Genomic DNA, 27,313 nt, shown 5'->3' with positions numbered 1-27,313 from the left:
GCTTTTCAATCGCCATAAATAATAATCTTTAACTGTGGAATAAACTCCTCGGTTAAAGATTATTTGGCGATTGAAATGCGGGCCTAATATAGAAAAAAAAAAAAACAATACGGGGTTCGTAATTTCGCGCCAAAAGTTTAATTCTATGGAATCACTAATAGATGGCGTGACGGTGCACAGTCTGCACTTTATTTGTATGTAGTTGGGCTTCTTCTCCTGGAGTAAATGTGTTCTGTGGCTTAGATTATTATGGTCAGCTGTCAGCAGCACAGCAATAATCTTCCTAAAAATTAAAATATAAATAGCCATCAAAATATTATTGGATTTCGGAGAAGAATCTCAAGACAATTTAAATGTGTAATTAACTGATTAGTCCGATATTATAACTAATTATAGGTTATGAATTATTATTATTCATGCGAAGGATTTATAATTTGGTTTCAATAGGTTATGTTGGTTATTCACCTAGATTCTAGAGCGTGTTGAGTCTTCCACCTTTGTTTTCACTGAACATAAAGGTTTTTGTAACCACCAGTTTGGATTAAACTCAAATATGAGTGAGGAAAGAGTGAAAATGAGGAAGCAGCTAGGTCTACTGGAAGGGGTGGCTATAATACTCGGGATAATATTCGGCAGTGGTATTTTTATATCGCCCAGAGAAGTGATAGAAAAAACTGGATCGGTGTGGGGTGCTTTAGCAGTGTGGGCAGCTTGCGGAGTGCTGGCGACGCTTGGAGCTCTTTCATATGCGGAATTAGGTATATACACTCCATAATATCTTAAACACCGGCCAGGTGCGAGTCAGACTCGCGCACCGAGGGTGCCGTACCTACACGGGTATTTTTTCCGACTTTTCACGACACTAAAAATCAAAAACTATGTATTATCACAGAATATATAATAGTACTAACGTAATGCATAAAAATAAATAAAAATCTGTTTTAGAATGTACAAGTAAAGTCTTTTCATATGATACCCCACTTGGTATAGTTATCTTGGTTTAAAAATTGAAAACACAAATTATTTGTCCTATAAGGGTCACTTTTCCTTTGAGGTACAGAACCCTTATACCAACTATTTGATTTTCTGGGACCAAAGTAGTCCATGACCTTCCCCAAGATGGAAGCTATCTCTGTACCAAATTTCGTCAAAATCAGTTGAAAGGTTTTTCTGTAAAAAAGCTAGCAGATAGGGAGACACATTTCCATATATTTATAATATGAGAATGGATATGGATTCAACAATTAAAAAAACAATCTTTAGCAGAGAATGTTCTTCTTCTTCACTCTGGGCTGGTTTCCGCACTTAAACGTTTCCGTCTGTTAGCAGCGAATGTTATGAAAAGGTTGTACTTTAAGAAATGTTGGATGTCTGTTCTACGCCCATTGGGTTATAAGGGCGAGGGAAGAGGGAGTGCGCCTGTGTTTGTGCACTAGAATATCTCCCGTGCAGTTGGTTAATCTCTATGGACATTGGCCACCGCGACCGTGCCCTTAGAGGCATCATGCATTTGTGTACAGCTCACTTGTTCCACAGGCACAGCCCTGGCACAAAGTGGAGGAGATTATCATTATATTAATGAAGCATATGGACCATTGCCTGCATTTTTATACCTATGGGATGCTAATTTAGTATTTGTGTAAGTATGAAGAGCTAATAAACCTTTCCACTGTCATAATGATCAACCCATCGCCAGCCCACTAGCACAGGTCACCTCTCAGAATGAGACGGGCTTAGGCCATAGTCTGTTACACCACAGGTCAGGGGTTAGATCCCAGGCATGCACCTCAAATTTCTTGGGCTATGTGCATTTTAAGCAATTAAATATCACTTGACAGCAAGGAAAACATAGTGAGGATACATGCATGTAAGAGTTCTCCATAATGTTGTCAAAGGTGTGTGACATCTGCCAATTCACACAGCCATTCATCTCACTCTGACCCGTGGTCAGTAGTGAGCCGGCGATAGGTTCTTCTTGATGATGGTAATGACATGTTTTGCAGTCACTGTACTCAAATTGAGTTTTAATTTCAAACTTGTACTTAAAATCGATTTCAGTTGTAAATGGTTTAATTTGGATTTCTCTAAAAAAACGAAAATTAAATCTTAAAGTGGTTTGATACATTCAGCCGCAAAAAATCAAATTTTGGTTAGTTTTTCGAAAATAGTAGACTACTTATTTGTTCCTGAAAGATAATTTTCTGAATTTTCCCAGATTTGCACAAAAATGTAGTAAATTAGTATTTTTGACCAAAGTTTTTATGGAAAAACATGTATGTAGATGCCTAAATGTTATGCCCACAAAACTCATTACCTAAGCCTTCGATGAATTATTAGTCTACTATTTTAGAAAAACTAACTAAAATTTGAATTTTCGCGCCGGATGTATCAAACCACCTTAAAGTACTTAACTAGAATGAATTTCTTTTCAGGCCAAGTACCAATGCAATAATGTCGTTGACTTTTGCCAGTAATATCCTTCAGCCAATATTTCCTAATTGTGCCATAGATCCACTATGCCGGAAGTTGATTGCCGCTGTTACTATTTGTGAGTATATTTCACATGGCTTTTGTCTGTGACTATATCCGTATGCTATTTTTTTTTCTTAGATTGCTAGCTGATGCCCACGACTTCGTCCGTGTGGAGTAAGATGATAAAATAAAATAAAAATAAAAATCTTTTTTATTCAACTAAACTTTTACAAGTACTTTCGAATAGTCGGATGCATCTACCACTGGTTCGGAATGCCTTTCCTACCGAGAAGAACCAGCAAGAAACTCGGCGGTTGCTCTTTTCAAATATTTGATATAGGTACAAGATTATGCCATGTATACAAAAGTATTTGCAGTCTTGTGCGTTGCTGGAACGAGCTGCAGGTCAAATCCACGCTCTTTTATCATTTAGATAATCTTCAATTGTGTAATATGCTTTTTTCACGAGCATATTTTTAATAGATTTTTTAAATTTATGCAAAGGTAAAGATAGATAGTAGATATGATGATAGATAGTTACTATGATGCATAAGAATAAAATAAAAACCTGTTTTAGAATGCACAGGTGTAGCCCTTTCATATAGTACCCCACTTGATATATAGCTATCTTACTTCGAAAATTGAAAATACAAATTATTAGTTCATGACCCCAATTTAATTTTTCTTGTATGATGTAACCACAAATTCACGGTTTTCAGATTGTTCCCCTAATGTCTGCTATAAGACCTACCTACCTGCGAAATTTCATGATTCTAGATCAAGGGGAAGTACCCTGTAGGTTTCTTGACAGACAGACAACAAAGTGATCCTATAAGGGTTCTGTTTTCCTTTTGAGGTACGGAACCCTAAATATGATTTTTATGTATTTTACTTTTTGAAAGCTTTTGTACACATTGGTTACAGGTTTCCTCACCTTCATAAACGCTTACGACGTGAAGTTCACGACACGCGTTCAGAATGTGTTCATGTTCACAAAGATATCAGCACTAGTCATTATTATTGTCGGCGGAATCGTTTGGATGGCTGGAGGTAATTCATTGCGTGTATGTAACTTCGCTGGTGTCACCAACTTATCTGTTCAGGTGACGGCTCATCATCATCATCATGATCAACCCATTACCGGCTCACTACAGAGCACGGGTCTCCTCTCAGAGTGAGAAGGGTTTGGTCATAGTCTACCACGCTAACATGGCTAGCGCGGATTGGTAGACTTCACACACCTTTGAGAACATTATGGTGAACTCTCATGCATGCAGGTTTCCTCACGATGTTTTCGTTCACCGTTAAAGCAAGTGATATTTAATTACTTAAAACGCACATAACTCTGAAAAGTTAGAGGTGAATGCCCGGGATCGAACCCCTGACCTGCGATAAGAAGGCGGACGTACTAACCACTAGGCTCACTAGTGAAGAATTTGGTATTGGTATATTTTGGTATTTGGTATTCGCGAAGCGAATTTCCTAAGAATTGCATTTCTTCATAGCAAATATTCAAAATACAGCTTAATATATTGCAATATTAGCTGTTGTCCACGACTTTGTCTGCGTGGATTTTAAAATGGTAGCTATGTCAGCTCTAGTTACAATTTTGACATTATACATTATTTTCTGCTTAGCGTGGGATAAGATAAGGAAGAAGAAGAAGGAGCTACTAATAAGAAAAAGATAGCGTTCTAATGACACCCTGTATGTGTATAATCCTTATCAAGATATATTGGTTATAGGAGGCGTTGAACATTTCGAAGACGGCTGGGCGGGCACCAAGTCTTCAGTCAGCGACTGGTCTGTTGCATTTTACTCCGGAATTTTTTCTTATTCAGGCTGGTAAGTTTAAAAAAAAGTGTGCAGTTCACAAAACTAAACTTAGAAAATGTATGTTATTGAGTTTGATCAACTTAGAAAATGAGACGAAGGCAAAGTATCAGGAGGGGATTTTCTTTGTAGGTTTATCTAGATATATAAAAGGAAAAGCTGACTGACTGACTGATCTAACCCGTCTAACCTACAGCTCAAACTACTGGACAGATTGGGCTGAAATTTGGCATGCAGATAACTATTATGACGTAGGCATTCGCTAAGAAAGGATTTTTGAAAATTTACGTATTTTGATTTAATTTAAATTTAATTTGAATTTTTTCTAAGAGGATTAAATAAGGATTTGAAATTTGTGTAGTCCACGCGAAGTTACATGCAAGATTTCTGCGCAGGTACAATGGCGTACAGTAGCTGGCCGGAAATATTGTAATTTGTACATCGACTGTTAGAAAGAGGTTTCGGCTCCATAGAGCATTGTCTCTGTCACTCATACCTTTGTGACGTTTTGTCGGTCTCAACGACAGAGACAACGCTCTACAAAACTGTTATCTCTTTCTAAAGGTTGAAGTACAATATTTTCTACCGGGTACTGTTACTTATAAAAGTGGTAGCTAAAGAAGTTTTTGACTTCAAAATTTAAAATTTTGTTTTAGGAGCTGCTTTGTAATATGGGTATTTGTAGTTTCGATAGCTGCAAAGTATCGCTACTAGATGGCATTAACAGTCGCTTCAGTACAGATAAACAAACAAACAAGTACTGAGTGAACTTACATATCACAAATTTTGTCATGTCACACAGCGTCGGGCGCGATCCCCGGAGACGCCGGTTCGAATCCTGCCGTTTCCGCAATTTTTGATATATGTGTATAAGGAAATTTCTAAATAATGTTTATATACATACTGGATGATGCCCGCGACTTCGTCCGCGTGGATTTAGGTTTTAAAAATCCCGTGGGAACTCTTTGATTTTCCGGGATAAAAAGTAGCCTATGCCCTTCCTTCCCTGGGATGTAATCTAACTCTGTACCGAATTTCGTCGGTTGAACGGTTGGGCCGTGAAAGGCTAGCAGACAGACAGACAGACACACTTTCGCATTTATAATATTAGTATGGATATCAAAAATTAAAGGTAGTAGTGTAGGTAAGTGGTAGGTAAGTAAAGTGTAGGTAAAAAAAACAGTATCATAATAAAATTGAAAATATTTGTTTTAGGAGCTACCTCAACTTCATGACGGAGGAGCTAAGGGATCCGTTCGTGAATCTCCCTCGAGCGATTTATCTGTCGTTGCCCCTGGTTACGGCGATCTACCTGCTAGCGAACGTGTCCTACATGGCAGTGCTCGGACCAGCTGGAGTCAGAGCCTCGGAAGCTATTGCTGTTGTGAGTACCGTGCATAATAATGTCCCTCCGACCGAGTTTGTTCGAGTCGCAGGGAGCCGCTGGATTCAGGCGGCGTAAGACCGTAGCTTGTGGAAGTCCCTACAAGAGACCTATGTCCAGCAGTGGACGTCTATCGGTCGTTGATGACGATGACCGAATTTCGGTCACGGCGGCCAATCTCCTAGATCAGCCAACTGCGCGGGAGATATTATAGTGCACAAGTGGATGTGCACAGGTGTACTCTATTCCCTCATTCTCGTAGCCCGTAGGGGCGGAAACCGACACGACCGGACACTAAACTATTTTAAAAGTAAAGACATTTGAAATAATTATTATTAACTAGCTGCCCTGGCGAACTTCGTTCCGCCTAACAGTCGATTCAAATTTTTCTCCGTAAGAACCATCCTCGTACTTCAAGGTATATTATAAAAAAAGAATTAGCGAAATCGGTTCAGCTGTTCTCGAGATTTGGCGATGAGCAACACATTTAGTGATTCATTTTTATATTATAGAATAACAAAGTTTGTCTTAAGCCAATAGTTGTCACATGGTTTGTATAGTATTGCGACAGGTTGAAATGGACGCCCCGAACATTCGCACATCCCCCGAGCTAACCTGGTGCGGGTGATGTGCGGATGTGCGGGGCGTCCCCCCGCCTCATACCCCGATCGCCATCTCGACCTATCGCATACTATACTTGTAATGAATTTCTCTAAACACCTTTTGTTTACCAATCCGTATGACGTCATGACAGCTCATTAACCTAAATAAAATGGCGGCTAGCGTTTTCGCGGGGAAATTTGAAATACCTAATTTAAATGCATTTTTATTGCATTTATCGATCGAATAATTTTTTCGTGAATTTTCTGATAGTTTATTATCGTCTTAGGATCAAATTAAGACACTTTTCAAAAAGGGATAAAATAACCATCTTGTTGTTATTTTAAAGACAACTCCATTCACTCCATCTGTTTGCGCTGGCCTTCAGGATTTCTCCGTGTCGGCGCTGGGTTGGATGCAGTGGGCGATGCCCTCGCTGGTCGCGATCGCCGTGCTGGGCGGCCTGTCGGTGCACATCATGGCGTCATCGCGCATGTGCTTCGCGGGCGCGCGCAACGGCCACATGCCCGAACTGCTGGCTCACATCAACGTCAAGTGCATGTCGCCGATGCCTTCGCTCGTGTTCCTGGTGAGTGATATCATCACCATGTGACAGTCCACTGCTGGACTAAAGGCCTCTCCCATCAAGAGGGCTTGCCCATAATCACGATGCTAGGCACGTGGGTTGGTGATCGCAGTAGATGGCAGTAGTTAGTAGTAGCACCCTGCTGCTCGTTCTCCGTGTTATAATATAAGCAGATGAGTAATATTATCATTTTTTAATTTTTTTATTCAGAAACATTGACTGCAATCTCACCTGGTGGTAAGTGACGTCGCAGTCTATGATGAAAGCGGACTAACCTGGAAGGGGTACGGCAGTTTTTAATAAACCCATGCCCCTTTGGTTTCGCTGAATCGCTAAATTGCTTGGCCAGGGAGGTTGTCAATCATCCCATCATCGGCCCACTACTGAGCACTTATGTTGCATATAGATTGATGGAAAGTTACATACAGTGTAACATGAAATGAAAGATTTTGCCGTCCACATTAGTGCAATGTATCATGCTATGTAATACACTTTGTAACAAATTCACACATCGTACACACACTATGAGCATTACAACACAAAAAGACTCGCAGTGAGCTCAGAGCGCCAGTGTGAACGGGTGGTTTGGAGACACGGAACCCTCGCTGCGCGAGTCTGGCTCGCTCTTGGCCGGTTTTTTCTTTTTAAGTAGGTACAGATCCCTAATAAACGAGAAGAAAAACGTTTATTTTTAAATTGTGCCACACATCACATCTTACAACAGAGTTTGTTATCAACATGCCTCAAGCAGAAGAAACGCTGGAATGAGCTATCGCGAGGGTGGCACAACCAGGAAAAAGATTCCAGCTCAACACAGCCTTGATACACAAGAGCATCATCATCATCATGATCAACCCATAGCCGGCTCACTGCAGAGCACGTGTTTCCTCTCAGAGTGTGCGTTTTAATTAATTAAATATCACTTGCTTTAACGGTGAAGGAAAACATCGTGAGGAAACCGGCATGTCTGAGAGTTCTCCATAATGTTCTTAAAGGTGTGTGAAGTCTACCAATCCGCATATGGCCAGCGTGGTAGACTATGGCCAAAACCCTTCTCACTCTGAGAGGAGACCCGCGCTCTGTAGTGAGCCGGTGATGGGTTGATCATGATGATGATGAATGGTTTTCAGATGCTGGTATCCCTTATAATGTTGGTGCCGGACAACCTGACGTCTCTCATAACATACTGTACCGTGGTGGAGTCCTTCTTCACCACGCTTAGTTGCAGCGCCGTGCTTTGGCTGCGGTATAAGAGGCCGGACCTTGTCAGGCCTATCAAAGTAAGTTCATACTACTAGATAATTCAGCACTAGCAACCCACCCCAGCTTAGCACGGGTAGCTTATCCAAATTTTCGTAGGGATTTCTATTTTTTTTTAAAATAAAATAGCCTATGTCACTCAGGGATAATGTAGCTTTCTACTGGTGAAAGAATTTTTAAAATCCGTTGAGTAGTTCCAGAGATTACTTCCTACAAACAAACAAACTAGTAAAGTTTATAATATAGGTATAGATGGGGGTAATGCAAGGTCTTACGTTACGGGCACCGGGATAAACAAAAGCGTAACTAAGAATATTAGTGTAATTCTCGAGCGTAGCGAGGGTGTTGCATCTAGAATCCTGAGTGAAGCGCGGGGATTAGGGGAAGGGTTTAGCCTAAGACGAAGACAACTTTACCCCTCCGTTGAATACTCTACTTTTCACACTATAAGTAGTTAGGTACTGCTACTGTATAATAAATGCTTTGAGTTTAAGTTTGACTTCTAGCCCTCGGCTGATCGTTGTCATGGACCGTAAGAGCCCTCGCCCACGGCGACTTTTTGTAGCAATACAGAAGCGATGCTGTCGCGCGTCCGCATCGATACAGTCGCGAAGCGGTCGCCAGCTGTGTGCCGTCGCCCACGGATTCAGTCGCGATACTATCGCGCTTCTGTGTCGATGCAAACGAGAAAAAATGTTGCACTGATGCTCGGTTCTCCATTCACGCGCCACCCTCCCTCCGTTCTTCCCCCGATGTCGTCCGACACAGTCGCGCGTTTGCATCGATACAGTCGCGATGCAGTAGCGCGTTGCAAATGCGACTAACACGCGTTAGTAGTGATGCTGGCGTGCGTTTAGTAAACGCGCGACAGCATCGCTACAAAAAGTTGCCGTGGGCGAGGGCTCTTAGACTGATTACGCACTGCACTCCCATCATCTCGGATGTGCCTCTGATTCAAATCGGACGTATATGACGTACATATGTCAAAGATGTCCACTGAATAGCTGGGATTTGGATCAGAGATCGGATTAGTGCGTAAGCAATATTCGAGTTCGGTCCGAGTTTTTTACATCCGTATTTTCACGGACTCGGATCGGATTAGTGTGTAACCCGCTCGAAGGCATATAAAATTTTCAGGTGTCACTCTGGATGCCGATAGTGTTCGTAGGAACGTGTGTGGTGCTACTAGTGGTGCCGATAGTGAGCGAGCCCGTGGCGGTAGTGGCCGGCGCCCTGATGACACTCGCCGGAGTGCCCGTGTACTACCTCCTTGTTAACTCCGAGCCCAAAGTCGTGAGGGACATATCTGGTGAGTTTTTTTTTAATTTATAGACAAGGTGCTGGAATGGCGGCCTCGCACTGGAAGACCCCCCACTAGGTGGACGGACGACATCAGACGAGTCGCAGGGAGCCGCTGGATTCAGGCGGCGCAAGACCGTGGCGTGTGGAAGTCCCTACAAGAGATCTATGTCCAGCAGTGGACGTCTATCGGTTGATAATGATGATGAGACTAGCGCTTGGCTGCAATCAGACTTGCTGGCAAGTAACGATGCAGCCTAAAATGGAGTGCGCATGCCTAGAAGCTATCTATTCACTTTTTACTTGAAGGTATATTAAAATTGGAGGGGAAAACAGATGTCAGAAGGGTGTTCTATATACTAGCGGTTCGAATTAGAAACGAGGAGGCAAATCGCTTCGTACGTATCCGTGGAATTTCGGTTACGAATGGTGTTCGCTTTACTAAACTAATGTGTAAAACTGGTTTGTTCCAGTTAAATTCACACATCTGTGCCAGAAGCTGTTCATGTCCGCCGTCGAAGATAAGGAAGAGTAAATTGAGTGGTACAGTAGAGACAGAACTTGTTGGATTCTCCTAATTAATCACCACCCTCCATAATATCATTTTTTTAAATTTATGTGGCGGAACTGCTTTTTTAGGAAACCCTAGGCTAAGGGTGACCAATCAACATTGAGCTGTGCTACGCTGTGCTGTGCTCAGCTAACTTTCTGGTGCTATCTACTAACAATATTAAGCTGTGCTACGCTGTGCTGCGCTCAGCTAACTTTCTGGTGCTATCTACAAACAACATTGAGCTGTGCTACGCTGTGCTGTGCTCAGCTAACTTTCTGGTGCTATGTTTTATCTACAAACAACTTCGAGCGCAGCATAGCTCAGTGTTGATTGGTCACTCTTAGTGTCCACTAGCAATAAAACTTGCCTAAGTCACCAATTACATAATTTTCAGTTGTAATGTCATGTGACGGTGAAGTCTCAAGAAAGTAATTCAAGAACCAACGAACAATTACCACGTTGTTTTCTCCACTGAATCGACAATGGCGGAATTATTGCTCACCACAAAACCGTATAAAAACAAAACCGCACAAAGAGCCATAGAGAAGAAAAGGAAAAGTTTTGCCATTGAAAAGCAACTTCTGCAATTTTGATTGCTAGTGAACACTTCGCTTTATGATGATTATAATTTTTAATTATGTTTACTTTTTAAGAATCTCATACAATCTTACAAGGTCTCGAAAATGTATAGTCGAACATAAAAATTGCTTTACCCTTTTCGACAACAATTTCACTAATATTCCGACTTTTATGAATCTATCAAGCTCATGCGGTACGGTACATATTGCTATATCTCGCGGAGAATCGGCCGGGTGACACGTAGGGCGCCACCGCAGTCTGTCACCCAATGCCGCCATTTGTGAAACAGACCCTAGACATGATACATAAGATGCATTACAGGTGTTGTAAGCGAAAATAGACCTTATAGTTTTGTGATGTGCCAACGATATTCAAGCTAACGGTGTTGAAGCAATTTTATGGTGAAACTCAGCTTAGAATAAGAAACATAAGAAAATTGTTCACTATTTTATTATGTGATACTTAGATAAAACATATACTGGGAGTTTATATTGTTTATAATACTGGTTAATTGATAATTATGATAATTGTTGATATATAATATATCTGTAATTTGTGGATAAGTTGTTAGCAACGATGTTTTTTGTCAAAAAAACTATTTTTGACCTCTAACACAGTTCACGACGGCTGTTATGGAACTTCTAACAAAACGCCGAGGCTTCGATGTCGCAGGCAGGCGTCAAATGTTAGTACATTTGACGCAGAAAGATTTTTCTTTGATTTTACGTTACCATACGCTTCGCAATTTTACTATAGATGTAATGTACGGTTAGTTTAATGGTACGCCACCACTATCGGGATTCGGCAAATGGTTTTTGATATCGCGATTTGTTTGGGCGGCGGCAATCGTATCGTCCCACATATTCGGGCTAACCCGAATGGTTGGCGCGAATATATAAAAATCTCTCGGCAACTCTTTATTTTTCCGGGATAATATATCTAATACACCACAGGGAGAACGTCGCGGCTGCCGGCCGGCTGATTTGCCAAGCTTATTCAAAAATTCGCCGTATCTCAAATAGTGTGGCCAGTTGATTTGCTGAATGCCGAACTATCGTAAAAAAGTCTGAACTCGAATCATTCACCGAATCCGGAGAGTGGAGCGTAAACTATAAGCCATGAGAGGCTTAAAAATTACACATTTGTATAAAAATATACTTAGTTTAAAAACTAAAAAAAATACGCTTATTCTTATAATCACAATATTATGTTACTCGATAAGATAAGTCATACGAGCCCAAGCTCGAAGCATATTCTCGATTTTAATAGCTTAGTACTTTTGAATTATAGAGGCTATAATTTTTTTTACTCGAATTTTGTAATTTGTAACATGTTAGGCTCAACGCAAATTGACGCAGAGACTAAGCGACGCGACGCGTCTTTTATAAAATGTACCTCCCTATCGAATTTAGGTCACGGCGGCCAACTAGCTAACTAGCGTGAGATATAGTGCATAAGTGTACGCGGCGCACAGCTAGGTGTACTCTGCTGGACTATGACCTTCCTCACTCTGAGAGGAGGCGGGACCGCAATGGATGGTGACGATGATGATACTAAACTTTGGTTGTATGGTTTAGTTGTAAATAAATGTAATTTACACATTTGTGTTGGACAATCTTCAAACTTTGGAGAGTGGCGTTGCATTGCTTCTGCTCTGTGCCAATATGCATTTATGTCAAAAATAAGGCTCAAGGCCTTGTTTCTGTTGAGATCTTTAAAACGTTTTTATATTATTGTTTAGCTTCTAAGTGTTATTGATTTTGTTAACTTCTTTATAGTTGTTCTCATTTTACACTGTTTCTTTTTTAATAAATTTGTTTTGTTAACTTTTTAGTAAATTGTTAGAAAATATAGACAGCTTTAAAATTGATTTCTTGTGTCTTTGTAGAAAATAATGTATACTTATTAAATTCGTACATTATGAAATAAATGTTTTAAATCATATTTAATATCGGTCGATTCCTAGTTATAACCCATTTGGTGCTTTTTACAACTAAAAATTTTGCTAATGACATTTTAATGGAAAGGATTTAAAAAAAAGTCTCATTTTTATACTCAAATTTAAAAAATCTGTTTCTATTTTGTTAGAACTTGGATGAGCTGTGCGGCCGATAGCCGTGTAATGCGCGTTGACTACCCGCGAAAATGTCTTATGTATACTATCTAAATCAAGGTGCATCACTATTGTATAGTGGTGTGTTGCAACCACTGAAATAGACATACACAAGTACGCTGGAATCGGTGCGCCCTACTAAATGACAGAGATTTTGTGGCGATTCGAAGCGTCGAAGCGAGCGTACCGGGAATCTAAATTGACACTTTGTTTCAAATGTTTTTCGTGTTGACACTGTTGACAAATATCACTAACATTGAGTTCCGATTTATGACGCTCACTACTGCTATCAGCGTCAAAATGCCGAAAATCAAGTTGCTTCAAAAACAGGTCGACAATCGCAGGTCCAGCGTACTTGTATTAGTACAGATCGGTGGTTGCAACGCAATCTGGCGCGACGATCAACCAATAGGCCTCGAGTAAAACACGCCAGAACGCTACGCATTGTGTACTATATAGAATGCGAATTTCCGATCGCCTCATGTCGCGTTACAACGCTCCACGGCAATGGGTCTGCACCTTTAAACTATAATAAATAGTATGGCAAAATATTGTTGGTTTGAATATAATATTATATAATGAACTTTTTGTAGCTTTTTTAAATAAAGTTTTTATTAAAATAATTTGTTTTGATTTCTTAACCTTGCTAATTAATGAAACCATAGGAAAAACTCATCTGGTGGTAAGTGATGATGCAGTCTAAGATGGAAGTAGGGCTAGCCTGGAAAGGGTATTGCAGTTTTTTTTATTAAACCCATGCCCATTTGGTTTCGTATCGAAACGCTAAATCGCTTGGCGGCACGGCTTTGCCGGTAGGGTGTTAACTAGCCACGGCCGAAGCCTCCCACCAGACTGCGCGGGTTCAGGGTGATGAAGGGAAGGTACTCCGGCTAACGGAAGTAGACTTGAACCTCGATTAAAAATTATTGAACCTTAAATAGTTAGCATCAAGGAACAAATTTTTGAAGCAAATAAAAAAATTGCGACTGTTTAGTTTATTGATATCGATCGATCGCTTATGGCCGTCTACTAGACACTTCCTAAAAATTATAAAGTATTTGTTAAAAAAAATTAGCTATGACTAGCTTATGCTCGCGACTTCGTCCGCGTGGACTACACAAATTCCAAACCACTATTTCATCCCCTTAGGAGTTGAATTTTCAAAAATCCTTTATTAGCAGATGCCTACGTCATAATAGCTATCTGCATGCCAAATTCCAGCCCGATCCGTTTAGTGGTTTGAGCTGTGCGTTGACAGATCAGTCAGTCAATCACCTTTTCCTTTCATATATTTAGATTTCAAGGAACGAATGCGAACGAAAAAAAAACAAAGGTTTATATAATTTAAAATCAATATATTGTATTATAATTTAAGATCAATATTTACAATAAACTGTTGTAAAACGTCTACGTAACAAATTGTGAATCAGATTGATACAGACTACTTTCACAATAAATTGTTTAGTAACACAATTAAGGCCACAGTAGGGTGTAGTTTTGTACATCAATTTGTAAGGCGTTGATCCCGCTGGCCGCGATCTGCAGGGTGAGTCGCTAAAGCCTAGTTTACTACTTAAAAATTGTCAAGTAATTAACTAAATGAGTTTCCAGACAACGTTCGATAAAAAATTTATAGATGGCGCTAAATACTATCACCACTAAAGATGAAAAATAATTATCTATAAAAATCCTATAACAATGTAAAGGATTATTTAAATGATAAGCAAGCTTGGAAATGAGTTGCTTAACGGCTTGTGATAGTTCTAATACGTTGAAATAATTTTGTAAAGTGGTGATAATAAAAAGAATACCCGGCTGAGTTTGTTGTGGGCTCTTCTCAGACCTGGGACCCTCGTAGCTTTAGTTTTAAGTTTGCGTAATAATTATCACCACTATATCTTACAAATCCAACAACTAACTATCAGAAAGAGTAATTTATTATCTATCTTGAATAAATCATTTGACTTTGAAGTAAGCGGTTTCACGCATTCAAGCGGTACATTGTACATATGTATATTCGGTACATATGTATACACGGCTCGGTACGAAGCTGTGATAGCCTAGTGGTTAGGACGTCCGCCTTCTAACGGAGGTCGGGGGTTCGATCCCGGGCACGCACCTCTAACTTTTCGGAGTTATGTGCGTTTTAATTAATTAAATATCATTTGCTTTAACGGTGAAGGAAAACATCGTGAGGAAACCTGCATGCCTGAGTGTTCTCCATTATGTTCTCAAAGGTGTGTGAAGTCTACCAATCCGCACATGGCCTGCTTGGTAGACTATGGCCAAAAACCCTTCCCACTCTGAGGAGACCCGCGCTCTGTAGTGAGCCGGTGATGGGTTGATCATGATGATGATATTCGGTACATTGGTCGTACATTGTTCTCATGTACACACGCACCCGCCATCCTGATGCACACGTGGGATCGACGCCTGATTAAATTAGAACTAACAATATGTTTGCTATTGAACATATAAAGGCTCGCACATAATAGCAAGTCGTTCCCGTAAATATCTAGATATATGTACTATAAAAATAATGTTTGGCTGTCTATCTGTTCGTTACCATTCGCGCCTCGTTCGTTGATTTATTTAAATTTTTGAACAATCGTTATTGGGATTTGCGGGGAATACGCAATCTCTTATCTAAACTAAATTGACAGGTTTAAATCTAGTACTATGCTTTTCCGAAAGCAACATTATGAAAGGGATAGCAATAGATTTAGATTTTAGTATAGTTTAAAGATTGTGTACATCGGAATTAGCCACAATGTGTACTTTTCTACCGATGGCAATATTGTAGATGTGGTACGAGCCTTTAAAGTTACCCTTTGTTTGCTATCGACCGAAAGTAATAATCCATCTATCAATGATCACTTCTCATATTATAAAATAATGGGAAAGTGTGTTTGGTTGTTGCTCGGTCAGTTTGTCCTACAATCACGCTACAACATCGGTGTGCTTTTATGTATGGACACTGTTTTATGTATATATACTTGGAGAGTGACATACACTTTTTATCCCGGAAAATCAGTTCTCAAGGGATTGTAAGACCCCAAATCCATGCGGATGAAGTCGCCGGCATCAGCTAGTCTGTCGATAAGTTATCGTCGATAATGCTTGTCAGAAAAGCCCATTTGACAAGTAAAATTACATTTATTTTAGACTAGATGATGCCCGCTACTTCATTCGCGTGGATTTAGGTTTTAAAAATCCCATGGAAACTCTTTGATTTTCCGGGATAAAAAGTAGCCTATGTCCTTCGTCGGGATGCAAGCTATCTCTGTACCAAATTTCGTCAAAATCGGTTGAACGGTTGGGCCGTGAAAGGCTAGACAGACTGACAGACAGACACACTTCCACATTTATAATATTAGTATGGATGGATTGATTAATAATTTCGGACGTATGTTTACAGGAATCCGTAGCTGCCTCTATTATTGTAGTCTATGTATAATATAATAACCGAGCCTTTTAATATTTAACTATATGAAGGCCAGCACCTACGAGGGACAGACCTCGGGGTACATTTTACTTACACACGGGACTAAAATTACCCCGTACCTACCAAAAGTCCCCCGAATAGCCAAGCACGACGACAGACGAAGTCTACGAAAAAAATATTCGCACACCATAAAATCAACTAATAAAAATTGCGATGATCATAGTGTAATAATAGGCTCGCAGTACAGTGATAGCGTAAAATAAGGTTAATTGCGCAACGCAGTCGCAATCATAATCTCCTGACAAATTGTAATAAATCGAAATTGAGTATTATTTTCAAGTCGACCCGTTGAGCCAACTATCAAAGTGTATATAGGGATTGCGTCACGCAATAACCCCCTCCACCAACTTAGTATATCGTTAAAAATGATTGTTAAATATACCTTATTATAATACTTCTATATCCAAAACATTTTTCAAACAAACACAAAACTAATATAGCGACGTAGAACAATTTAAAAATACAATTGCCTACGAAAAAAAAACAAAAAAAATACAAAGATATTTCGATATGCTCGTTTTCTCTTTATGACAAAATTATACATATATGTAAAATACATTTTAACTGTGATTAATGTGACCAATTACAGCTTAAAAACAAATTAACTAACTAGTAATAACAATTAAATCTAATCTAAATATTATGACAAAACGTGTAAAATGCATATAAAAGCAACCATATCGTTTAATATAATAAATAGTTAAATAGCCAACTTCAGTTTCGATATACAAAAAATAAATATTGTGATTTATGAAAACATTTACGCTAATATCATACACACCTTTCCTAATAAGCAATGTGTAAATTTTATTAGTAAGGGAAAAAATGTATAATGTCTTACCTTATTGGTTCGAAATATTTTAAAAGGCATTAAAAATACATATGTTGTGTGAACGTATTGTTGTTCTACATGATTGCATTAAAATCTATTGGTTCTCTATTATTTTTTCTCTAGACAGAGGCCTATATCTTCCATAATATAAAAATGAATCACTATATGTGTTGGTCATCGCAAATCTCGAGAACAGCTGAACCGATTTCGCTAATTCTTTTTTATAATATTCCTTGAAGTACGAGGATGGTTCTTACGGAGAGAATAATTTAAAAAATTTGAATCGACTGTTAGGCGGAACGAAGTTCGCCAGGGCAGCTAGTTAGGAAATAAATATTTTGTGTAAACTTGTCAATCTGTCTATTAATTAATTCTTTTGGAGAGAGATTGCAATGCAATTACAATTTGGCCAGAAAAGGGTAACCCACACACAATATGTGCGCCTCAAAAATATTTCGAAAAAATAAGAATATTTCAACTAACTTTGGTAAGTACTTAAAAGTACACCATCGATTTATATATACACCATTTTATAAATAGACGTAAACTTGACTACTAAAACAAAAAAGCTTAAATAATTGAGATTAAAAACGATAAAAAACAAACACTATCTGCAATGAAACATCCCACTTACTTATAATAAATTAATATGAAACTTACTTATAATAGTGATGAAAGTATATAAATAGTTTAATCAATAAATAGTAATTGTGTACTTATAGAAGTCAATGAAGCCGCAAAACAGCCAATCTTCGGAAGTGGTCAGAAACAGCGCCGATTCTGATGTCTTTCGTTTTTTTTTGTTTTTATACAGGGTGTAAGCAGAACGCTAGCCAAAACTTAGCGTTACAGTTATATTACCTCATTTTGTAGTTTTTATTCCTAAAAAAGGACGGAAAATGAATTTTTAGGCTCACAACTGGCACCTAAAGTCAAGGGGTTTGACAGTTCTACATCAAATTGGGTTAGTTTCTCCTATTCTTATTACATTGACAAGAAAAAGATGTGAATACTCTAAAATTTAGATGCGCTCAGAATCAGTACCATTATCTAACTATTCACTTAGTACATAAAGTTGTTTTGTTTTCAATACTTTATCGTCAATGATTTTATATGTTATATAGTTAAAAAGAAGCAGAAACGTTACATAAGTCATAAAAATAGACTACATAATTTAGCAAGTACGAAAAACAGACAACAAATCTGTACCGTTATTATAAATGCGAAAGTGTGTTTGTTTGTTGGTTTGTCCTTCAATCACGTCGCAACCGTGCAACGGATTGACGTGATTTTTTGCATGGGTATACAAAAATACCTGGAGAGGCTACTTTTTATTCCGGAAAATCAAAGAGTTCCCACGGGATTTTTAAAAAACCTAATTCCACGCGGACGAAGTCGCGGGCATCAGCTAGTAATATATAAAAACGAACTAATTAATGAACTAACTAAATAATATATGTTACAGTAAAAGTCGACTAGGCTTAGTTGAGGAGCAAAATAGACTCTGCCCGGGCAGTGTCGACATTGCACATCCTACGACCTTGACTATAACATACATACAGGGTGTAACCAGAACGCTAGCAAAAACTTAGTGTTATTATTATACTACCTAAACACAATCCAATACCAATAACCAGTGATTTAGTAGTTTTCAAACCCGCAATGTATAGCATGCAAAAATCGGGTCAATGCCCCAACCTACGACGCCGCATTGACACCGAATGGCCTATTTACGTAGCGTTCGTTGACCTCTATCGTCAGTTTGATGTTTTATTCGCAATATATTGTGTACTTTTAAAAATACAGGATTTTTGATTATTTTTTGCGTTTTTTTGTGGTACCTTACCAGTAAGCATCAGTACTATCACCTGGCTTCGCTTTTGCTAGCATTCTGGTTATACCTTGTACATGTCGAACTGCTGAAGACTTGTCCTAACGATTTTGTATCCCCAAAATATTAATCAGGGCCAGACCTACTATACCTTATCCACGGAAAGAAGTTAGTATAGGGTTATCTCTGCTACGCAATCCCATACAAATCACAGAGACGAAAATCTCAATGGGAGTTAACCATTTTGAATCACCAACCATCACAGACGAAACTATGTTCGAATTGAATTTCGAATGTTTATTTTAAACATATGCGAATTGAATTCCGTTGTTACGGACATTTTCTAACACCTTGTATAACCTTGTATAATTATAAAACTGCCTCTGAAAGAATCGATCCCGGGACGCCCAACTTACCGCTCATCACTACACGAGATTGGCCACTGTTCATTTATAGATCGTCATGACTACAATTGACCACTGTCCATTTATAGATCGTCTCGACTACAATTGGCCACTGTCCATTTATAGATCGTCATGACTACAATTGGCCACTGTCCATTTATAGAGCGTCATGACTAAAATTGGCCACTGTCCATTTATAGATCGTCATGACTACAATTGGCCACTGTCTATTTATAGAGCGTCATGACTAAAATTGGCCACTGTCCATTTATAGATCGTCATGACTACAATTGGCCACTGTCTATTTATAGATCGTCATGACTACATTTGACCACTGTCTATTTATAGATCGTCATGACTACAATTGGCCTCTGTTCATTTATAGATCGTCATGACTACAATTGACCACTGTCTATTTATAGATCGTCATGACTACAATTGGCCACTGTTCATTTATAGATCGTCATGACTACAATTGACCACTGTCCATTTATAGATCGTCATGACTACAATTGGCCACTGTCCATTTATAGAGCGTCATGACTACAATTGGCCACTGTCCATTTATAGATCGTCATGACTACAATTGACCACTGTCTATTTATAGATCGTCATGACTACAATTGGCCACTGTTCATTTATAGATCGTCATGACTACAATTGACCACTGTCCATTTATAGACCGTCATGAGTACAATTGGCCACTGTCCATTTATAGAGCGTCATGAGTACAATTGGCCACTGTCCATTTATAGAGCGTCATGACTACAAATTAGCCTCTGTCCATTTATTCTGAACAAAAGCCAGGCGTCCAGAGACGTCGTCAGAACAAGACTACTTATGCTCGACAGCTCTCTTTATATATGCTATTATCTATAACAAGACCTATTTGTTTTTTTTCTTCTCGACACCGTTGTTCAGTTTTTTGTACTCTGCGAAGAGATCGCGCACGTCGTTCAGAGACTGCTCGATTTGTTGCACGAACTTGGTTGAGCTCTGCAACCGAACGGAACAGTTTTTCAAATATACTGCGTAAAAATTGAGTTCTCACGCGCCATTTTAACTTTGTGTCCAATGTCATGTCAAAAGTACGATTTTAGTCCTTATTTTAAAGGTGAAAGTAGTACTTAGAAATTCTTTGGGTGAACCGTACTTTTGACATGACATTTGACACAGAGCTAAAATAGCGCGGTCCTGATATTCGCTACGCGCCAAGAGAGCCTTGCCGCGCTGTATAACAATTTTTTTTGTTTAGAATATTAGCCTTGTTATATATGACTAATATTCCCTTTCCCCTCCAACTAAGCGAAAAGCTTGTGCTAGGAGTGGGTACGACAATAGTGCAACGGGTGGGGTTTGAACCGGCAACCTTTCGGAATTCAGTCCGCTCCTTAACCGTTGAGCTATTGAGGCTCTATTGTATTTGGACAGAGAATAAAAATTCGACCATGAAAAAAAAACCGGCCAAGTGTGAGTCAGGCTCGCGTAATGAGGCTTCCGTACTACAGTCGTATTTATTCGACATTTTGCACGATAATTCAAAAACTATGATGCATAAAAATAAATAAAAATCTGTTTTAGAATGTACAGGTGAAGACCTTTCATATGATACCCTACTTGATATAGTTATCTCACTTCGAAAGTCGAAAATACTAATTATTAGTTCAAGACCAGAATTTAATTTTTTTACCCTAAATTCACGGTTTTCAGATTTATCCCCAAATGTCAGCTATAAGATCTACCTACCTGCCCATGATTCTAGGTCAGCGGGAAGTACCCTGTAGGTTTCTTGACTGACAGACAGACAGACAACAACGTGATCCTATAAGGGTTCCGTTTTTCCTTTTGAGGTACGGAACCCTAAAAATGATAAGCGACGTACCGTTACGGGGCAGTTGAGTTTGCTGGAGACGTGGAAGAACAGAGTGTCCTCGCCCGCGATGATGTACGACACGCCGTAGCCGTCGTCCGCCACGGGCCCGAACCCGCCGCCCGCGCTCACGCACTTGGGGTACTTCTTGAGGTCCAGGAGGCTTGTTTGACCTGACACGAGGACGTTGAGGAGGTAAGACGGCGTATCTTACAAAAGTGCTAGTACCACAGTAGTTCACGACAGTTATGGAACTATTCTTTATCGTGTATATACCTACACTTCAAGGAAATTTCTAAGTAATCCATACTAGTATTACAAATGCGACACCCAAACTGGGTATCCATAATACTTTGTACATACTTAATATGATGTAGTTTATGGAAATGCAATAAATGAAAATTTCTGTCAGCAGACAGAAAGACAGACACACACTTTTCAACCGACCGTTCAACCGATTTAGATGAAATTTGGTACAGAATTACCTTATATCCAGGGGAAAGACATAGGCTACTTTTTATTGCGGAAAATTAAAGAGTTCCCACGGGATTTAAAAAACCTAAATCCACGCGGACCAAGTCGCGGACAGCTTCCAGTTTTAAATATTTATCAAAAATTGCGGACCGACAGGATTCTAACCTACGTTTTCTGGGTTCGCGCCCGACGCCTTGATTGCTAGGCTATGGTTCACTTGCTGCCAGCGATATGTATGTTCACTTACTACTGAAGCCACTGTTAATGCCATCTAGTAGCGCGAACCCAGAAGACGTAGGTATACATAGATATATTGTTACTAGTTGCAACCTAAACCATGCAACGTGGCGTAAGTCACACTGTAACTGTGGGTGTGATGGGAGAAAAATTTTGCTGGATGCCCAACGAGTCACAATATTGCACGATTGGGTGTGACTCTGTATGAGAATCTGGGGTTAACCCCCTTTAGGGGATGAAACTTTTATCCTCAAAAGGAGGTTAACTCCTTGAGGGTAGAATTCCTAAAAACCCTGAAATACGTATATATCTTCATTTTGGCTTACCATGTGGTGTCTGGCTGGTGGACAGTCGCCAGGGCTCGTTGAACACCTCCTGCAGGAACGGGGAGTCCAGCTCGAGGTACTTGGATACCACGTAGAGGCAGAACAGGTGGCGGTCGATGCCTCTGCCGGCCATGGCGTCCTGGTAGCCCAGTTGGTGACGCGCCGCCGCCACTCGCAAGCGCTTCACGCGCTCCTCCACCTGAAGGGAGTATAGTCGCTATTTAGAGCCTAGAACCGAGTAAAATACAATGAGGCGTAATCAAAAGGGTCAGTCGACCCAGGCGCAGATCTCCAGCACGCAGGAGCGCACGGTCTCAGTGTGGCCCTCGCGGTACAGCGTCGTCATGGAAGCCTCGTACGTGAGGCAGAACCGCCCCGCCGCGCGGAAGTACGACAACTGCAGGATCATTTGCATATGGGCGTTAAGATCGCGTCACTCACCGTCGCAGTGGGATCCTGCATGACTTTGACCCAGGCGCAGCTCTCCAGCGTGCAGGAGCGCACGGTCTCAGTGCGGCCCTCGCGGTACAGCCTCGTCATGGACGCCTCGTACGTGAGGCAGAACCGCCCCGCCGCGCGGAAGTACGACAACTGCAGGATCATTTGGATGAACGCGTCTGGCGATATGTGGCAGCTTTTCATGAAACCTGGCAAAAAATATTGTGTTTGGTGTTGTGACCATGCCCTTCAGATATGACAATGTGCATAGAAACTTTCAGCTTGTATAAAATAACAAAGGTTAGTCCATTAAGAGCTGGTACGGTACCTTTCCCGTAAGCGGTAAACATGAGTATGCGCAGATCCAGGTCCTTGAGCAACGAGTCCGCGACCCGGTACGAAGTGTCCACCGCCGTCACCAAGGGCTCCGTGAGCTCCCAAGTTAGCCGTACAGGGGGTGGCGGCGGTGCTGCAACCACACCACGCGCGTTTCCACTTTCGTCGTACCTGAACGACAGAACGGTGCAACTCTTAAGGTAGAGACAGACTGAGCTTACGTACGCGACAAATGCATCTAGACACCTGATTTTACTGTTTACACAATTAATTATACGCAACGCAATCTTACGTGTCTTTCGCGATGTCGATCTGCCAAGTCTAGATCGGCGTGGGAAGATAACCGTACGCTATCCCACGCGTACGTCACGTACTGTACTACCACTTTTACAAGTCGCATTGGCAAAAACACTTTATGCAGAAAAGCGCAACTAATGCAGACTAAAACCAACTGTACACCAATGAAATGCAGACCCTATTGTTTGACGATAAAATTTTAAACACAGGAACAGAGACTCGTGTTATCTCGCTCATAATTCGCGCGTACAAAACATCGCGTAGGCGCCGTCTCCACCCACAAGAGAGTCGCTGCGATAATCTCGCCGTTGCGCCAAATTCGATACAACTCTTATAGGCCAATCTCCACAGGGCGGTATTATCGACGACGATAGTTGGTTGAATTCGTTGCGATTCCCTCGCCCGGGAGATGCCTCGCTTTAGGCAACAACCATTAGGGACGCGTGTTATAATTGATTGTCTGAGATATTTTTCCCGCCATTCAAAAATAAGATTTCTGCGCAGGTACATCAGGCTAAGTTTTTTTTTTTTTTTTTTATTATTATAAAAGTGGTAGTACTGTAAACACTACTGAAAGATTAAAATGCAAAATTGTAATTGTGTAACTTTTAGTTTCTGAGTTATGGGAGATAGATTTATGTAGATTAAATGGCAGAAAACTTACCCGTACTCTAGCTCAGACCAGATGACATATTCCCAAAGATGGCCCATGACTGGTGCGTCTGCCCTGTAACCAAAACTTTGCACCTCAGAACAAGGACTATTAGAAGTAGCCATATTGTGACACTTACTGTTAGAGCGAGATAGCTAAATGCATTTAAGCTCTTATTAGAACGTGACAAAATGATTATGTTTTGTCCTTATCACCGTGGCCACTTTTTTTTGTTTGCCAAAATGTATTTGTACGTGATTTTTTGGCAAACAACGTGAAGTGAGGTTATGTTGACTCAAGTATTGTAAATAAATAAATTGATTCGTTTTGTTGTTTTCGAAGTTATTATGCAATGGTGAGTTGCAGTATACTAGGCTACAATAGCTGAAGCGAACGTAAAATAGACGGAATAATTAAATTAAATTAAATTAAATAAAATAAAATTAAATTAAATTAAATTAAATAAAATTAAATTTATTGGATATTACATATTAAATTACATATAAGGAACTAGCTTATGCTCGCGACTTCGTCCGCGTGGACTACACAAATTTTGACCCCCTATTTCACTCTATTAGGGGTTGAATTTTCAAAAATCCTTTCTTAGCGGATGCCTACGTCACAATAGCTACCTGCATGCCAAATTTCAGCCCGATCCGTCCAGTAGTTTGAGCTGTGCGTTGATAGATCAGTCAGTCAGTCAGTCAGTCAGTCAGTCAGTCAGTCAGTCAGTCAGTCAGTCAGTCAGTCAGTCACCTTTTCCTTTTATATATTTAGATAATATTCAATAGTAATATTTCACAAGTACCTCTGCTTGAGCGAGAGGGACTGAGAGGGCCACGCTAGTTGTATATCTGGACATATCAGTGCTTTGCACTGTAGATTTGGACAAGAATTCTTACACAAATCGGAGGATTACCGGTGATATTAAAAAAAACTTTTCTTATTTATAATATTATTAGTATATTAGTATAGGTGTTATTTAAATATTTTGTGCAGTTACTTACCATGTGTGTTCAGTGTTGAAGCCAACCTGAAACAATATTATTTATATATTACATATTTAGTTACTAGCTTATGCTCGCGACTTTGTCCGCGTGGACTACACAAATTTCAAACCCCTATTTCACCCCCTTAGGGGTTGAATTTTCAAAAATCCTTTCTTAGCGGATGCCTACGTCATAATAGCTATCTGCATGCCAAATTTCAGCCTGATCCGTCCAGTAGTTTGAGCTGTGCGTTGATAGATCAGTCAGTCACCTTTTCCTTTTATATATTTAAATATATCATTTCATAGTTGGTTTATGAAATAGTGCTCCGGAGAGCTTTACCAATGGTTATTATAACTAACTTTCATATTATCGAAAACAACCAAGAGTCGAAATGCTTTTAGGTTGCAACGTTATGGGGTTAGGCATGGGGTCCTAAGGTGCTGGAATGACAATCTTGCACCGGAAAGCGCAGCATTGGAGGACTCACACTAGGTGGACGGACGTCAATATACCACCTATACCAAATATTCGAAAAGAGCAACCGCCGAGTTTCTTGCTGGTTCTTCTCGGTAGGAAAGGCATTCCGAACCAGTGGTAGATGCATCCGACTGTTCGAAAGTACTTGTAAAAGTTTATTTGAATAAAAAAGTTTTTAAAATAAATAAATAGATAAAAGTTTATATTTTATTTTATTTTTATCAGACGAGCCGCTAGATGGCGGCGGAGATCATGGAGACCGTGAGACCGTGGAGTGCGGATGTCCAGTAGTGGACTAAAAAAAGATAGGTACTCACAGAACCGTCGGTGCTGAAGCAGAGGTTGAAGGATTTGTCGAACCAGCGGTCGTAGCCTTTGCCGTGCAGCAGCACGCGGCCGTAGTTGTCGAGCCGCGACACGTCGTGCTCGTCGAACCCGTACTCCGAGTCATCTGTGCAAACGGACTCGTTACACCCTTTCTACTATACTTGGATAAAGAATGGGCTTTGAAAATATATTTTCTTTCTAAATATAAAATAATAATAATAGAAATGAATCGCTAAATGTGTTGCTTGAACCGATTTCGCTAATTCTTTTTATATAATACTAGCTTATGCTCGCGACTTCGTCCGCGTGGACTACACAAATTTCAAACCCCTATTTCACCCCCTTAGGGGTTGAATTTTCCAAAATCCTTTCTTAGCGGACGCCTACGTCATAATAGCTATCTGCATGCAAGCCCGATCCGTCCAGTAGTTTGAGCTGTGCGTTGATAGATCAGTCAGTCAGTCAGTCAGTCAGTCACCTATACCTTTTATATATATAGATTCCTTGATGTACGGGGATAGTTCTTATGGAGAGAAAAATTTAAAAATTTGAATCAACTGTTAGGCGGTACGAGTTCGCCGGGGCAGCTAGAATGAAAATAACCACACCACAGATTAAAAATATAGTATGTACAACGACACGGTATAGTTTAGTGTGGTGTGTTGTTACCTAGCGAGACGTGGAACGCGGCGCGCTCGATGCAGTGCAGCGACGTGCGGTTGTGTCCGCGCTGGAAGAGCGTCTGCCGCGCGTGCGCCCAGTGCGACCGCTCGCCCGCCGTCAGCGCCGCGATCCTCGCCTCCGCCGGCGCGGCAGCAGACTCGTCGCCCAGGATCTGTTGTAGCTGACTGTGGAACGCGCACATTCCTTACTACAACGATCGAAGCGACTCCTCGTATCAGGCAATGGTACATTACTGTCCCGCGGGATTTTTTTTTTTTTTTTTTTTTAATTTATTCATAATAATTTTACAAAGTTTCCTACATATCTATCTCGCCAAACTGGTGGGCCAGTTTGTTGGCGAGGTGGCGCTCTTAATACTAAGTACATAACTTACTACTATATTTCCTTAACGCTATTCATACACCTATATCTATTCTTATAATAAAAACTGTACTACATACAAATTTAAACCTACCTACTTCACTAAAAGATAAACTAACACAATTGAGTATTCTAACAACTTACTAATAAATAACCAAAGAAAACACAAAAATACAAATAAATAATTAAGAAGCATGATAGTCAGTTAGAGAGTCCCTAAGTAAGTGTTTCTTTAACCTCTTCTTAAGGACTCCCTCACTGAGCCTATCGATATCCTCCCCAGCCCAACCGATTGCATTAAATATTTTAGGAACTAAATATGCGCTTATTCTTCTACCGTAGTAGTTATACATTTTTGGCTCTACAAATCTCACCTTCCTATTTTTCCTAACATTATCCCTCATTTTAACCTTTTTTTTAAAATTTGTTGAGAAAAAATTATTTTTTACTATTAAGTATTCTACTTTCCTGTTAACAGGTAAAATTTTCAAGTCTTTAAAAACATTGTCATATTGCCCTTTGTATTTTTCTTCTCTTTTTTTCCTAAAATATGTTTTAATAGTCTAATTTGTATTTTTTTAATTTCTGTGAG

At 40.0% G+C, this 27,313-nt stretch overlaps 2 protein-coding genes across 2 annotated transcripts in view; one reads left to right on the top strand and one right to left on the bottom strand.

Annotated features, from left to right (window-relative positions):
* Nucleotides 1-9: 9 nt before the first annotated feature.
* gb (solute carrier family 7 member genderblind) lies at nucleotides 10-13,302 on the top strand. Its single transcript, XM_034983507.2, has 10 exons — nucleotides 10-758; nucleotides 1,537-1,639; nucleotides 2,433-2,548; nucleotides 3,397-3,522; nucleotides 4,218-4,317; nucleotides 5,521-5,689; nucleotides 6,678-6,878; nucleotides 8,006-8,155; nucleotides 9,273-9,444; nucleotides 9,908-13,302. Exons 1-10 carry the CDS (start codon nucleotides 554-556, stop codon nucleotides 9,967-9,969), a joined length of 1,404 nt encoding a protein of 467 aa, XP_034839398.1. The 5' UTR covers nucleotides 10-553; the 3' UTR covers nucleotides 9,970-13,302.
* A 711-nt stretch (nucleotides 13,303-14,013) lies between these two features.
* The window catches only part of whd (carnitine O-palmitoyltransferase whd), a 29,970-nt gene continuing 16,670 nt past the window's right edge, over nucleotides 14,014-27,313 (bottom strand). The window contains exons 9-17 of the mRNA XM_069508988.1: nucleotides 26,347-26,525; nucleotides 25,668-25,801; nucleotides 24,889-24,914; nucleotides 23,894-23,956; nucleotides 22,925-23,103; nucleotides 22,600-22,805; nucleotides 22,159-22,357; nucleotides 21,134-21,294; nucleotides 14,014-20,247 (exon numbers count right to left, since the gene is read on the bottom strand). Coding sequence (XP_069365089.1) covers nucleotides 20,137-20,247; nucleotides 21,134-21,294; nucleotides 22,159-22,357; nucleotides 22,600-22,805; nucleotides 22,925-23,103; nucleotides 23,894-23,956; nucleotides 24,889-24,914; nucleotides 25,668-25,801; nucleotides 26,347-26,525 — 1,258 coding nt within the window. The 3' untranslated portion in view covers nucleotides 14,014-20,136. The remainder of the gene's footprint in view (nucleotides 20,248-21,133; nucleotides 21,295-22,158; nucleotides 22,358-22,599; nucleotides 22,806-22,924; nucleotides 23,104-23,893; nucleotides 23,957-24,888; nucleotides 24,915-25,667; nucleotides 25,802-26,346; nucleotides 26,526-27,313) is intronic.

This window comes from Maniola hyperantus, chromosome Z, assembly GCF_902806685.2.
Source record: "Maniola hyperantus chromosome Z, iAphHyp1.2, whole genome shotgun sequence".
NCBI classification, from domain to species: domain Eukaryota; kingdom Metazoa; phylum Arthropoda; class Insecta; order Lepidoptera; family Nymphalidae; genus Maniola; species Maniola hyperantus.
Note: the sequence above shows the minus strand (reverse complement) of the source record. Positions and strands in the feature narration are given on the sequence as shown.